Source organism: Drosophila ananassae, chromosome 2R, assembly GCF_017639315.1.
Source record: "Drosophila ananassae strain 14024-0371.13 chromosome 2R, ASM1763931v2, whole genome shotgun sequence".
NCBI classification, from domain to species: Eukaryota; Metazoa; Arthropoda; class Insecta; order Diptera; family Drosophilidae; genus Drosophila; species Drosophila ananassae.
In genome coordinates this window covers 4,401,224-4,416,823 of record NC_057928.1, presented here as the reverse complement: position 1 = coordinate 4,416,823, position 15,600 = coordinate 4,401,224, and the positions used below count along the sequence as shown (strand labels likewise).

Sequence of the window (15,600 nt, the reverse complement as noted above, 5' to 3'; positions counted from 1 at the left end):
GACGTGTGTTGAATAACGCGATTCTTTGCGTATACAAAATTTGCTATAGGGGCTTTAATGCCCAAAAATCGCGTGTAGCGCCATTTCAAGTTCGCCCGTGTCGCAGTGCAATTCAGTACCCAATCAGGGTGCGTGGTGGGATTTTTTGTACGGTATGGCAACGTTTGCTTTTTTTCGACGTGCTGGAACAAATTTAAATCAAGCTTGGCAGGAAAGAATATGAAATTTACATAACAAACTCATATCGAATAAAAAAATAAATTAAAATTTATTTGCATTGAAAATTTAAAATTCTATTACCGATTAAAAGCGTCGCTATTACCGATTAGAAATCGTACTATGAAAAACATTAATCGTAGCGGAGTGGCAACGCCATCGAAATTTATGGTATTTTTTCGATCTGATTATTTAAAAATGTATCAGCTGTCATCCTATAGTGTTGAAGGTGGTTGTATCAATGTTGGTCAACGAAAATGTAAAAACATTCATATTATCAACACTGTCGAATCCGCTTATACGCTTCGGACTGCCAGGAAACAAATCGCCTTTTATTATTTTCAAGAATGGCCGATGATGAAAATGAAGACCAAAAAGAGTACCGCTGGGAGACCGGATACGAAAAAACATGGTGAGAACTCATGAACATCATCCCTTTATGGCAGTACGTCATTCTACTTTAAATCTTCAGGGAAGCTATCAAAGACGACGAAGATGGTTTATTGGACGGGGCCATTGCCGAAATCATACAGAAGGCTAAACGCCAGAGGTTGGCACAGAAAACAAAGCAAAACAGGCTTGGAATGATGCGACACCTATACGTCATAGTCGATTGCTCCGAGTCGATGAGTGTACCGGATTTGAAGCCCACTAGACTTCGGTGCACCATCAAGCTGTTGGAGCAGTTCATCGAGGAGTTCTTTGACCAGAACCCTATTAGTCAGCTGGGCATCATTGCTCTAAAGGCCAAAAGGGCCGAGAAGGTGACCGAACTGACAGGGACATCGCGAGTCCATCTAAAGGCGCTAGAAAGGTATGTAAAGTAAAATACTTGGGATACATTCGTTTATTAAATATTTAAAGTTTTATATGTACAGCTTGATAAACGTCTCCCTGACCAGCGAGCCATCCCTTCAAAATGGCTTAGATCTCGCTCTAAAGACTCTTAAAGTGGTACCTTCGCATGCATCTCGCGAGATTGTCGTCATAATGGGTTCGCTTACCACTTGCGACCCGGTCGACATCAACCTTACCATAGACGAACTGAAAAAAGAAGGGATTCGATGCTCTGTCATATCGTTATCCGCGGAAATTCACGTTGCTCGCTATCTAACTCAACAGACTCTGGGAACTTTTGGTGCGGTTCTTGACGACGCTCACTTCCGCGATCAGCTTATGTCGCAAGTAGACCCGCCGCCAGCGGCAAAGACTCAGCACAACTCCCTCATTCGCATGGGCTTTCCCCACACCAAGAACGAGGTGGAGGGTAAGGACGCGCCATTGTCCATGTGCATGTGCCACATTGAGAACCTAGAGGAGCCTAGTGTACTATGCACCACTGGCCACCATTGCCCTCAATGCAACAGCAAATACTGCGAACTTCCTGTTGAGTGCCAGTCCTGTGGTCTTACCCTTGTGTCTGCGCCTCATCTTGCACGTTCCTATCACCACCTGATCCCTGTCCCAAACTTCGAAGAGGTGACTTTGGATTCGATGCCGACTGTTTCTTCGGACTACAATGGCGGTGTCAAGGAATGTTACGCTTGTGCCAAGGTTCTTACCTTTGTCGCTGACAAAAGTATCTTTAAATGCGGATTTTGCCAGCAGTTCTTTTGCATTGACTGCGATGCATTCATACACGAAACCCTACACGCATGTGTAGGTTGCAACACTATTCCCGGAGTGGATGGCCTAGTGTATCAGCAGACTACAAAGCCTACATCTGAGGATCCGCGTTAGGAATCTTCAATCATTTCGCAAAATGTTTAATATAACTGAGTTAAAATAAATAACTTTAGTTAGGTAGCTTTAGTTAAGCCTTTTGTCAGAGAACAGAATATTATTTAATTAACTGAATTATTAATTTATATGATTAATATACACAGGGCGGAAAAAATTAGTTTGTATTGTAAATAGAGTTTTTCTCTCTTGTTTTAGTAGTCATTTGGTTGTATGCAAGTTCTCTGCGGCTATAATTTCCAGCATGGCTTTAGCTTCTATTTCGAAAGCTCGCATCACTCAGTTGCGGTTGGACGTTAAGTCAAAGCCCCAGCTCGGTAATAACAAAACCTTGCCCTGAAGTAAAAGTGGAATACGTTAACGACGTTAAAATTGATAAGCAACTCAAAGATCTATTAAGAATGGAATATAGTTTTTTTTTTACTTCAAAGTAAATAGTAAGTTTCTTTTCTAGTATTAAACTAGTTAAAACACATTTAACCATTTCTTTTATAGATCAGTTTATTATCATTTCATATCAAAATACAGTAAATAAAAAAACGAGAATGGAAATCCAACTTTTTTATTTGGGTCAAAAGGGGGCGTGTCAAAATTTTGACGTGGATATCATAGAAGTCTAAGTGCATTTAAAAATATTGCGAGCCAATATTGGAATCAGAATATAAATTTCAGTAACTCCTCTAACATTGGCCGATTTATTATTTATATCTGAAATTTGTTTTTCAGATATACATACATAAATTAGCTATAGTAGTGGGAATAGTTTTGCATCAAAACTTTTTCAAAATATTTTTTTGGGAACGTCAAAAATTTGAAAAAAAAAATTGACCTACGCTTTATTTACAGGAGTCTTCGGGCAAAATCTTATAGCTCTAAGTCTTATAGTTTCTGAAATCCACGCGTTCATATGGACAGATGGACATGGCTATATTGACTATAGGAGATGTTTCATTCATTCTGTTATATACATTTACCAGAATACAATATATAATGCAAAGGGGAATCAGAATATAAATGCCTATAAGTCATAAAAAATTCGGAAATGAAGTTTTTCCAAAATTTGTTATATGTAAATTAAAATAGAGTGTTTTTTTTTGTTTTTTGAAATTTGAAAATATTTTGAAAAATTTACGGATACAGTACTTTGTACTTTACTAGTATTGGGTATAAAAAAATTTTTTGAGGCAAACATTTTAATTGTTCTAGTTGAGGGAAGTGTTGTAATGTTTTACAATGTTATTTTTGAGGGTGTGTTGGTAGTGCAATGGAACACTTTGAATACAAGTGCTGCCTAGCTAGAAAGCCACATTATCGTTTCCACAAAAACTTTGTATTGATTAATTGCATTTGTATTGAATATTTAAAAACAAACCTTGTAAAAACACTAAATCACTTCCGCCATTCACTTTTTATACCCTTTTAGAGAGTATTATAAGTTTGGAAAAAAGTGTGCAACGCAGTAAAATAGACATCTCCGACCCTATAAAGTATATACATATATTCTTCGATATGAGCATGTCCGTATCGGCCCGGATCGGTCGACTGTATCCTATAGCTGCCATATAACTGATTGATCGGAAATGCCATAGCTTTGTTGTTTTTTAAGTTAGAGGGTTGGGACTTTCCACACATGTTATATTTGGCCACCGAAGTTACCTTTCCTTTCTTGTTTTCTTTGATTTTGGATCATGAATGTGGCCTAATTTAGCCACGATTTTCAGCGAGGAATCATGCTTCCTTTTCAGGGCTGATTCAGCTCTGAAATTCAGGTCTGGATCTGGGCTGATTCCGACATAATTTTCAGTCTTGAATCCGGATTCGAAATCACAGCTGATTATGGGTTGATTCATGCCTGAATATCGAATTTAGGGCCGAGAGAGGATATTTTCAAAAATTTCAGAACAAAATTCATGGCAGCTTGTTTTAGATTTCAGGGCTGATGCATGGGTGATCAGGGGGACGCATAGGTTATTCATGGGTGTTTCATGGGTGACTTGTACTGCTGGGGTAGCATTTCAAATATGGTTGCCAATATAAACTGAATTTTACTATTGGATTGGTATTGTGTTCATTAGAATATACTATAATTTCATTGCAAATACAGTGACGGGCACATGTGGATACATGTTTGTCACTTCTAAGTTCAAAGTATCAAAGTGGTAAAAATTTATTAATCGCCAAAATTTCTTTTTGTCAATAATCTCTATTTATTTCTACTATGCATAAAAAAAAACAAAAATTCAAATAATAAGTTGTTTATATTTTATTTTTTTTTTATTTAAAAAAAGTCAAAAGTGGATAACTTTTGCACGTTTGTGCTTTTTCGTAGTTTTTTTTATGACTTTGTCCAAAGACTCTTATCTTTCAACCAAATTCTGTAACATTTCCTTAGAAATATTTTTCCATCCTTTTTCTATCCTGCCAATTCCCCAGAGCCCTTCGGTGCAATATTGTACTGTGCCAGTAGTTTTTTTAGAAGATCCTATAGATGGTCAATCGGATTCAAATCCGGGATCAGAGCTGGTCACTGCATAAGCTTAACCTTCGATTTCTTAGCCAATTTTCTTCAATTTTAGCCGTGTGCTTGAGAGGGGGAGACCCCTCTCCATCTTGTTGAAAAATGTTTTTTTTTTAATGGGGTAAGAACAATTGTCCCCGAAGTCTAGGAGATTGGTTCCACAGACCAATTTATGGCAGGAAAATAAAGTTAAGAAAAATACCCGAGTAACCGATATCATATAGTAGGAAAACTCTATTAAAGCCGTCCTTTCATGTTGAAGTTCAAAATTCCGTTTCATTGTAGATAATATAAAAGAAACTAACGATGTTTTTTCAACGACCTAAGATTTTCTTGTTAAATCTTAAGTATGCGTTAGAACAAATCACGGTTGTTTCTAGAAGAAAGCACTGTTAACTATAATGAGCTTTTTGTTTTGTCTGATCTATTTCCACCTTCTATGATGTTGTCGAGACACTTTAACATTAGTTGTGTTCTCGTCGCTGGTTTACCCAGCACAGGTTGTTAGTGCGCGTGGGATTTGAGTGAAATAAATTATTAATTTTTTTCTCCATCGACTTAGCTTTCGAATTTTTTTATGTATGTACAAAACACATAAACAACAACACAAGCCTGTATTACATTTTTTACATTTATATATATAAAAAATACACACATATTTACGTAAAGAATTAATTTTTAAACAAAAATTTGAAACGTACATGCACTGTATATGTTTATTTAAGTGTATGAGTTCATACGCTAAGGTAAACCGGTTTTGGACAGTTATCAACGTCCTCATTTTGGCAAGTTTATTTTTCATTTAATTGTTCTTTACCTTCTTTTATACATTATTTTTGGTTTTGTATGTCAACTAAATGGGCGTTTACTACTTGTGCAAGAAATTAAAATTTTTTTTGTTATAATTTTTTATGGTACTTCACCCGAATTTAAAATTTATAAAAAAATATTAAGAATTCACAATTTAATAATAATACATTTTTATTAAATAAAAAATTTTTTTTTTCGATAAGGAATAATATAATGTGTAACTAAATAAAAAAAGAAATAGTGTTACCCTTAATTTATTCTCTTTACTCTTTACTTTAAAATGAATATTTGATAATTTTTGATAATTTTGATCATTTCTGTTAATTAGATGCCCGTTTCAATTAATTAATTAGAACGGTGTTAAGTGGTGGGTACTCTTAATTTGTTTATTTTTGAAATTACCGGAAATACGAATGTATATTTATTTACGTATTGGTACAAGGAAAAGTAATTGCAAAAAAATTGCAAAACCAAATAATTTCCGATCAAAAGTGATGCCTCGATTATGAAGGGATTATTTCATACTATTGTGAGAAATTGTTGTTACAAAAAATCAGAGTTAGATCAGTTAGAATTGGACGATTGAGTGACTCATAGAAAGTAATGCCATATGACATTGTTATCATCATACATAGCTGGGTGTTTGTAATTTAGGTCAACAAGTTTGAGATATTTTTGAAATTCGTGTTTTGTGGCCCTTTTTTAGTTTTTTCAGTAATATTGCATGAAAAACTGTTTAAAAACTAAAAAGGGATATTGATCGAAAGGTATTGAAATGATGATGCTTGTAAATTCCACAGATTTGATTCAATCTGCACATATTATACATATATCCACGTAAACATCAAATCAATTAATAAAAATTTGAGCTTTGGCCAAGGAAAGGCACAATTGGAATTGCCAGTAACTAGGGAGAGGGTGCAACTGATTTTTCGATACGAGTTAAATCAGGGGTGGCAAACTCCGGAAAACGGAATTACCTGAAACCGGAATCACCGGGAGTCACAAACCCTTCAGAAAATCTCTGATCAAGGCACCTTGACACCTTGAATGATTAATTTTCCAAAGTGTTTGATTAGCAACTTTTACAATTCTATCGTTGAGAACCAAGGGTTTTTAGTTGTTTCCTTAATAATTTTATTCATTATTTTTTACCTAACTTAGTTTGGCATCAAAACTACATAAAAATAGTTTCCTCAACAGACCCTACAGAAATATGCAATTTTTGGGTGCGGTAGGGGGTGTAGTTTCAGAACTCCACTCCAGACGGATAGACGGACAAAGCTAAATCGAATCGGCTGTTGGTATTGATAAAGAATTTGTGAGGTCGGAGATGATTTGTTCTTGGACATTCACACGACTATAACGTTCCCTTGTACCCTACGACTACCGGATATAAAAGTTAAAAAAAATTGTTTTTAGTTTTAACAGGATCTAACGACTTCTTCCTTTGAAGATACCCCTTGAGATGACGAAACTTTTTATGTATCGTTTTTATATCTGAGATAATGCGATTACTCAAGATTTAGTCCGATCGTGATAGCTGTGAAACTAAGGTACATATTCATAACAGTACAGACGACACTCCAAACAAAATTTCCCAAACAATACGCAGTTCCTACTACTGCCCTTCGTCGATAGGCGTTTAGAGTCGACACGTAAAATTTACACAACATGACTCTCATCTTTAATAGTCGAATAGAAGTGTTATGTATATTTTGTATTATTGAAAACTGTTTAGTGGTAAATATGAAATCAATTTCATTTGTTCCTCTAGCGTCTTCATTTATTTATCTGTACATATATCTACACCGAAGTCTATTTAATAAGAGGATTTTATATTCTTATTAATTACATGTTTAATTCTGGTTATATTTGAAGTGTTCTGTTAGAATGTTTTTTTTTCTAATCCGTATTATCTATTCTCTAGACAAATTTTTAATAATTATAAAAAGCCATAAAAAACAAAAATTTCAAGTCATGAAAAAATAATTGCAAATATATAATTTTGTATACATATATATATTGGATTTTTTCGTCAGCAAAATCGATATGAGGTATTATTAAAATAAATAAAATTTTAATATTTACGATCTTTTTTTAGAACATCTGATATAAAATTTTTACAGAAAAAACATCTGATATAAAAAAAAACCCCTAGACTCATACACATAGACTCATACGGTAGCTACAAAGATTAAGCAAAAATCAAAAAATTCTTTTATCAGACCTTCCTTTTGTTTTTACAATGTTGTATTGTACCTTTTGTTAGTCCAGCAGTAATCTACGACAAGTTTAGTTACTAAACTGATAGCAGTACCTGATTAGTACCTGATATTGATAAAAAAAATCGGATTACGATTCGAAGTGATTCGGTACTGTCGCTAAAATTCGATTTTGAACAGCAATCTTTGGTAATCCGTTAAACTTTTTTTTCGAACCGTTAGGCTCCTCTGAACCAAATTCCAGAACAGATAAAGTTTTCCAGAACAAACACAGTTTCCATCACTAAAAGTTTTCGCGGAAATGAAGAAATTGATGTATTTGTGATGTAACCTGTGTTTGTTCTGGACTTTGGTTCAGCGAAACCTATAATTATCGTATTGATGAATATTTCCCCTATTTTTAAAATTCATCTCTCTTGCCTTTCTAATTTTGTGTCAACATAATTATAAAAATTGACATACACTACCTAGATAAAGCCGCATGTTAAAGATAATAAAGCGCAAATTTGTGTGAAATTTCTCTGTTTCTGTTATCAGGCAAACTCACGAGTCGCTGCCACAGTCAGAAACACAGCATGGGAATTGCTTATTTCAGTGTTGGAGTGCAGCTATCTCTTATCGCAGGTCTTGACAAATGGATGAGGGCCTACTTTAATTGCATCAGATATTAGGCGAATGAAATTATATGGTTTTACCTTCCCTAGGCCGACTTTGCACTAAGCCAACTCATGAGTGCCTCTTCTTGACGTTTTTTTCTATCCCAAAAATTCACGAGTGTCTAAGATTTCAACGTCTGGCACAAGGATAGAGATAATGTATCATACTCTCCAGAACTTTTGGACGGATTATAAAGATTGACTAATTTTTACGCCTCGTCTGGGCATACAGCATTATAAACATTCCTCGATCACATCGAGCAAAGAAAATATGTAATAAAATTGAGAAAATATTTACCACCTTATTGTAGGTCATATAATTATGTGAAAAAGAAAGGAAGCTTTTATGGGGTTTTCAATGTACAACTCAGTTAGAATGGCACACGGATTATAAAATATTTGGAAATTTTTTTTTGCCATTGGCGTTTGGTCACTATGGCGAGTTATAAGGCTAAACACAATCGTACGGAAATCGTAAACGATAGACCCCAGGATGAGAGGTTATAAATTAAAGAGCAAATATGAACATGTTAGGCTCATAAATCGATTGGACATTTCACAACCATATTGCTAGTATTATGGAAACGGGGTGTTGGCCGTTGTGGAGTTGATAGTAATACCGATATTATTCATTGGGTGAAATATTAATCATATTCGCTAACGTCACGAGTAAAGACGTCTGTAAGGAGGTGTGAAAATATTTATCCGGTCCATGGATAGTTTAAATATTGGCAGACAATCAAATCGAGTTAGCGATCAATTAGGCCAGTTGGGACTGGCACCATTAAACGAACAGTTGTGTCATGAAGTCTGTACTTAACAGGCGCCTAAGAGTTTCAGTTTCAATAAACCAAAAAAGGATGTTGTGACTTTTATTTGTTATATGTTAAAAGCAAACATAATCATCATGACTCAAAAAATAATTAAAAGATTCTTGCAATATTGAAAGATTTGTTTTTCAAGTTTGACTGCCCGTCTATCCCTTAAAGCCGGTCTTGGCGCGCCTATTTCGGGTCTGCAGATAGCAAGTTATTTTTCAAGTCATCGATTGGCCCGGTGCTTTGTCATAGAGTGGAATATTTTATTTTTTTTCAAGAAGGTTGTTAACGTCGTTTTTTCTTAAGGCTTACAAAAAAAGAGTATAGCTGTTGCGAAAAAAATGCGTTTCAATAAGCTAGCCAACTTTGTCAATGCGTTCGATTCTGACTACTTCAGCTGCGAAAACGATGTGAGTGGTTGAGGCAGCTGGCAAGTGTTTTAAGAATACTCAGTTGAATTGCTGTCATCGGAGTTCGAAGGGTGCCGCCCAGTGGGTCAAGGGCGATCCACAGGCGTCGATAGTTATCCACGACCTATGAGCACATTGTCGCACGCGTTCAATGGCCTCAAGTTTGCGCGAATTGCAGCATTGTTTACATTTACGATCTGCTTGCCACTTAAATTCACGGCTAACGCTCAGAGCACATTTTTCGGTGTTCAGACGTGACTGATAAACGTGAGGGCGGGGGAATGTTTCTAGAAAAAGCCAATGAGATATGCCACAAATTTCTTACTAATGGCTAATCAATGGCACGAGCGCCAGCGATGGCCGCAATTAACTTATCGCAGTGACGTCAGATGGCCGACCACTAACTAGGCGATTGCACCTGTTAACACCCGCTATCACGCTGTATATACATATAAAAGATAGAGTTGTTGGCCGAGTTCAACACTCGGCTTCAAGTCTGAATCCGATCGCCGAACAACATTCGGAAACTAATTCGAATCTCAAAACGAATCGGATTGAACCGGAAAGCCAATGAGATGTAGTCGCTGCTTCGGACCCGTGGGGAAAAAGTTATTAACAATCTGCCGCAGCGTCGCGTTAAAAAATCAGGGGCCAAAAGCGAAACCCAAAGCTTTAACCGTTCCGCCGCCAGAGCTCTGTGATCAGAAGCACTTTGGAGTGCGTCCCGCGCGGTAACTTGATCGGTGTTATTTTGTTAGCTTTTTATTCGAGCGAGACCAGAGTAAAGCGGTGCGTCGGTTAATTTGATACTCTGAAAAAGAAAAAGGGAAAAGTACGTAAATTTAAGTTTGTATAGTCAACCAGTTTGCCAAAATAAAAAATTTATGTGTATATTTAAACAAAAATGTGACATTTTGTGATAAATATTGAATCGTCTTAAAATCTGTTATATGATTGTTCGATATCCTTATTTGGCTAAGAGTAATAGGTCTATTTCCATATTTTAACAAAATACCAATTTTTAAGTTGGGAAAGAGCTCAGCGATCTTAGTTTTTTTTTAGGAAGAATCCATCTTTAAAACGTATACATTTAAAACATGTATGTACATATGTACAAAGGTGTACTTGTCATTAATTATAAAAAGATAAGTGGTGTGCGCATATGTGAGACACTACTGCCGTTTACATTCTTGTTGTATACAGTACGATTTGTAGTTATGCATGGTTATTACGGCTTATTCCTGGCATAAATGTCGAATTTGAATAAATGTTTTACAATCGCAGGTGGAACTGGGGATACACTCTTATTTTTATAGCTGAACCGACAACCTTCGATTAATAGATATGGCATTAAAAACATGTTTTGTGTAGCGGTGCGGGGATTGGATATTTAGATGTAAGTACCGGACGTGTGAGTTTTTGCAGTAATTTGACTACTATAAATGCAAGCTGAATTTTAATCAGTCTTTTCAGTCTGAACCCTTTAAGTACTTCCCAATGGCAACTTCAATTTCCAGCGATTTTAAGTTTTAATCATGCTTTCCATTAATAAACGTTCGTGATTAGATAAAACCATGGCGCGTGCTCATTTAACAGTTGAAGTGCCCAATAGAGGTTGTGTAAATGGAAGTAATTTACAATCACTTATTCCGATGGATACAAACAATGTATACTAAGCAGATCTATTATTTAAAAAAAGAATCATCGAGTCACAATTGTTTGATAGCATAAACAACTGGTACATAATAATACTAATACTTGCCTAAGGTATTCCTAAGGTAATAAGGTATTCCTTATTAAATTGTACATTTTTAAATTCAGAAAAGACATGTAATTGACAGTAAGTTAATCTGATAGTAGTCCGTTTTAAAGGTAATCCAACTCTGCACTCTTCTTTTCACATAAATTAAATAGTACAACTTGAATAATATAAATTTGGTTTAGTTGGCTTTGTTTAGTATAAACAAACCAGGTACCGTCATTGCTAATTATTATACATTATTATATCCTTGGAGAGGGTATTATAATTTTGGTCAAAAGTGTGCAACGCAGTGAAGGAGACATCGCCGACACCTCCGATCGGAATTGGCATAACTTTGGTGTTTTTAAAGTTAGAAAGATGGGACTTGGTACAGATTCCATTTTGAGCAAAGTAATCCGATTTCATAAGCCAAATTGCATAAGGGTCGACCGACTACACCTTATAGCTGCCATAAAACTGAACGATCGGAATTGGCATAACTTTGGCGTTTTTTAAGCTAGAATGATGGAACTTTCTACGGATTCCATTTTGGGCAATCGAATCCGATCTTCCAAATTTCATAAGGCCTACTATATCCTATAGCCACCATATAACTAAACGATCGGAAATAGCACAACCTTGTTAGTTTTTAAAGATGCTATCTATGCCACTGATATAATATACCCTTTTAATCTAGTACCGGGTGTAAAAGTTGTCTACCGCTGTTTGTTTGAATGCGTTTTTTTCTTTCCCACAATACTGAAAAAATTGGGGATGTTTGTTAATTAAAGGTGAATAACTTTTGGTCACAATTTGTTTTTAAAACCCTAAGCTTACGTCAAAAAATTAAACAATCTTTGTAAATTAAAATGTAAATGCATATCTTTTTATCCTATCTATCTAAACATGCATTACCACATTGAAAAAGTTTTTTTATATTTATATTTTTTTTAAAGCCAAACTTCTAATTTGTAAAAAAAAGGAAAAGTGGATGCGCGAAACAGAAAGTTTATTGCTGACCGTGTGAATCGGCTGTCAAAGGGAGTTTAACATTAATCTTTTAAAAACGATTACAAAATTAATCAGAATGCTCCTGAAAGATTTAAAAAAGATATTCATTATAACAACACCACGTGCTGTATAAAAATGTTTGTTAGTTTGTAATATTTTATTAAATTACGAGTAAATACGCTACCAAAAATATACGATATTTTGGGCGTGGCTTGCGGGTTTGTCACTACCTCGTCAAGAGGTGTCTTACATTTTACATATCTTATAGGTAACTCGTTTAAATATCTAAACATTTTCTATTTCATTTTCTTCAATCTTCTATTCTTCTAAATATCTTTTTTGAAAAAAGGTTTGAAGCTACCTCTTCATATTTATGTCTAAAAAAACAAAAATCTCAAAAAAATGTGTTTTTAGATCAGTTAAACAATTTATTTGTGCTTCTTTTATATCTTTGGACATAGGTGACTATTCGTCATTGGCGAACCACTTTTAAAATAATTTTAAAAGTTTGAGGTCACGGAATTCAAGCAAAAAAATTTTTAGGTTTGGCATAACAGCAAAGTAACAACAAACTTAACGATTAACAATTCTGCGAATAAACAATTCTGTGTTTATATTTTTTTCTTAGGTATGGCCAAACTTTGGACAGCACTAACTCGTCGCAAGACGGACGACGTGAACGAAGGAGAGTCCCAGCTGGCCCGAGTCCTCAATCTGTTTGATCTGACAGCCTTGGGAGTGGGCAGTACCTTGGGATTGGGTGTTTATGTCCTAGCCGGTCAAGTGGCATATAACATTGCCGGTCCTGCTGTAACCATATCCTTTCTGATCGCAGCCATTGCGTCGGCTTTTGCGGGTATCTGCTATGCCGAGTTTGCAGCACGCGTTCCCAAGGCAGGAAGTGCTTATGTTTATAGTTATGTTACTATCGGCGAATTCGTGGCTTTTACTATTGGATGGAACCTTATACTGGAATACGTTATTGGCACGGCTTCTGTGGCTCGCGGTCTTAGTGGTTATTTTGATTCATTAATCAATAATGATATGTCGAAAGCATTGAACGAGTCGATGCACATTAACGTAGATTTTCTTGGAGACTATCCGGACTTTCTTTCGTTTGGAATGGTATTGCTGCTTGCCGCTATTCTGGCATTTGGCGCGAAGGAGTCTAGTTTTTTGAATAATATTTTCACCACTGTCAACTTGGTCACAATCTGCATTGTGCTGGTGGCCGGGGCCATGAATGGTAAGCTTATTGACCTTTTTTTTGAATGAAATAATTTAACTTTTTCGCCACAGCTAATGTAGAGAACTGGCGCATTTCGGAAAAGGACGTGCCCGAGGGTTTCGGTACCGGTGGATTTATGCCTTTCGGTATCGCCGGAGTTATGGCTGGTGCAGCAAAATGTTTTTATGGTTTTGTAGGCTTCGACTGTATTGCTACTACCGGCGAGGAAGCCATTAACCCCAAGCGCAACATTCCTTTGTCCATTGTGGTCTCGCTGATTATCATATTCCTGTCCTACTTCGGTGTGTCAACGGTTCTAACCATGATGTTGCCCTATTACCTGCAGGATAAGGATGCACCCTTCCCTCACGCCTTTGACTCCGTTGAGTGGTACACGATCAAATGGATTGTGACTATCGGAGCTGTCTTTGCGCTTTGCACTAGTTTACTGGGAGCTATGTTTCCGCTGCCCCGAATTCTTTACGCTATGGGAAATGACGGGATCCTTTTCAAGAAGCTTTCGACTGTTAATAGTTATACGAAGACACCCCTTTTGGCAACTGTAGTATCAGGCATATTTGCATGTAAGTTGATTGTTGCTGTCACGCCACCGGTATGATTCTAATACATTTTTTGTTTTCTTGCTGCAGCTATTATGGCCTTGCTATTCAACCTGGACCAACTGGTGGACATGATGTCCATTGGCACACTGCTCGCTTATACTATAGTAGCCATCTGTGTGCTGGTGCTGCGCTACCAGGACGAAGAGATGACCAAAGTTGTGTCTGTGAAAGCACCAAACGTGTTTCGACAATTCTTTAATGGCAACTCGTACCGTGAGCCCAATTCGATGACCTCGGCCATAACAAAGGTTGGCATCGTGGTTTTTGCAATATTTTGCCTAGTATGGTGCTCATTACAAAAGGTGTTCGACATGGAATCCACCGGCGGAATCGTATCCCTAAGTGTGATAGGAGCGGTTTTAATCGTAATATGCGTCGTGATTGGAATGCAGCCAGTTTCAACCATTGAGCTTACTTTCAAAGTACCTCTTGTGCCTTTCGTACCCTGCTTGAGCGTCTTTGCGAACTTGTACCTAATGTTCCAGCTGGACTTGAACACATGGATTCGCTTTCTTATCTGGATCGTTATTGGTTATGTTATCTACTTCAGCTATGGGATGCGTAATTCTACCCAAATTTCTCGGTCTCGCAATCACGCAGAGCTGGCCGCCAACGCAATGCAACGACAGGGCCAACATGAGAATCCCGCCTTTGAACCGGACTGCAAGGCGGAAACTGGTCAACTGCCGCCACCGTATGAATTTTCAGAAAAACTGTAGGCGTGACCCTAAAAGTATTATCGCTCCCCTTCCCTGTTAGGTCACACTGTTTTGTTTAAACTTTATTCGGTCTTGGCATCTTTCCTTTAATATAAAAAAGACTCCTCAGCCCCCTTAGCCAGAACGCTTATGTGAGAGAGATAAATAGATTGCGCATGGAAATTAAACAGATTTGCACCTAAACCAATCCGAAGCCCAATGTCCCCTAGTCGTGGAAATTTGTTATTTCTATGCGCGTAGAGAGAGCTCATAACAGACTCTATTTTACCATTTCACTGATTTCTTACCATTTTTTCCAACTAAATGTCCCCAAAAACCAATTCTACAGTGATGTCCGTATAATGTGATATTTGTAAATGTACTATTACTATTACCAAATGTAATATTACTAATGTAATATTGGTCGCATATTTGTCACAATTTATATATTTATAAGGGGGTAGAAAAATATGATAAACAGATAAAAAACAAATTGTTACCTTTGCGCCATCCCTTCAACATTGATTTTAGTTGCTAAACAATGTAGAAAAATTTTATATTTAAGGATAATTAAGATTTCAAAATTTGTTATTAAAAATTATATTTGTAATTGATTTTTTAGTAAAACTACAGAAAAAAAGTTTAAAAACAATAATTTTTTACTTTAGAGGCTCCGTTTTTTTTAACGTAGCAATGTAACATTTAATGTAACATTTTACTCCCTGTTTTTATGAAAGCGTTGCACAGAGTAATTTTGACAATCTAGGCGGACAAAAGTGAAAAATCGATATTTAAGCATAAAATAATAATGAAATAATAATGTCGAAGATTGTTAAATCTATTTTAATAAGAAACTTTCAATATTCTACATATCTTATTTTATTCAACCAGATTACACATAATTTA

The 15,600-nt window shown here is 36.1% G+C and overlaps 2 protein-coding genes across 5 annotated transcripts; both read left to right on the top strand.

Moving 5' to 3' along the window:
* The first annotated feature begins 408 nt into the window (after positions 1–408).
* On the top strand, positions 409–2,508 carry LOC6493871 (general transcription factor IIH subunit 2). Of its 2 annotated transcripts, XM_001958559.4 has the most exons (3): positions 409–628; positions 689–1,030; positions 1,095–2,508. In XM_001958559.4, the coding sequence occupies exons 1-3, from the start codon at positions 564–566 to the stop codon at positions 1,954–1,956; spliced, it is 1,269 nt and encodes a 422-aa protein (XP_001958595.1). In that variant the 5' UTR covers positions 409–563; the 3' UTR covers positions 1,957–2,508. The 2 variants fall into 2 exon arrangements, with proteins under 2 accessions (XP_001958595.1, XP_032310013.1); XM_032454122.2 differs by lacking the exon at positions 409–628 and having other exon boundaries at positions 892–1,030; positions 1,081–2,508.
* Positions 2,509–4,947: 2,439 nt separating this feature from the next.
* LOC6493872 (cationic amino acid transporter 3) lies at positions 4,948–15,172 on the top strand. Of its 3 annotated transcripts, none has more exons than XM_044714488.1 (4): positions 4,948–5,053; positions 12,774–13,391; positions 13,445–13,957; positions 14,024–15,172. In XM_044714488.1, the coding sequence occupies exons 2-4, from the start codon at positions 12,776–12,778 to the stop codon at positions 14,713–14,715; spliced, it is 1,821 nt and encodes a 606-aa protein (XP_044570423.1). In that variant the 5' UTR covers positions 4,948–5,053; positions 12,774–12,775; the 3' UTR covers positions 14,716–15,172. The 3 variants fall into 3 exon arrangements, with proteins under 3 accessions (XP_044570423.1, XP_014764585.1, XP_001958596.1); XM_014909099.3 differs by lacking the exon at positions 4,948–5,053 and adding an exon at positions 5,155–5,259; XM_001958560.4 differs by lacking the exon at positions 4,948–5,053 and adding an exon at positions 10,070–10,225.
* The last annotated feature ends 428 nt before the right edge of the window (positions 15,173–15,600 follow it).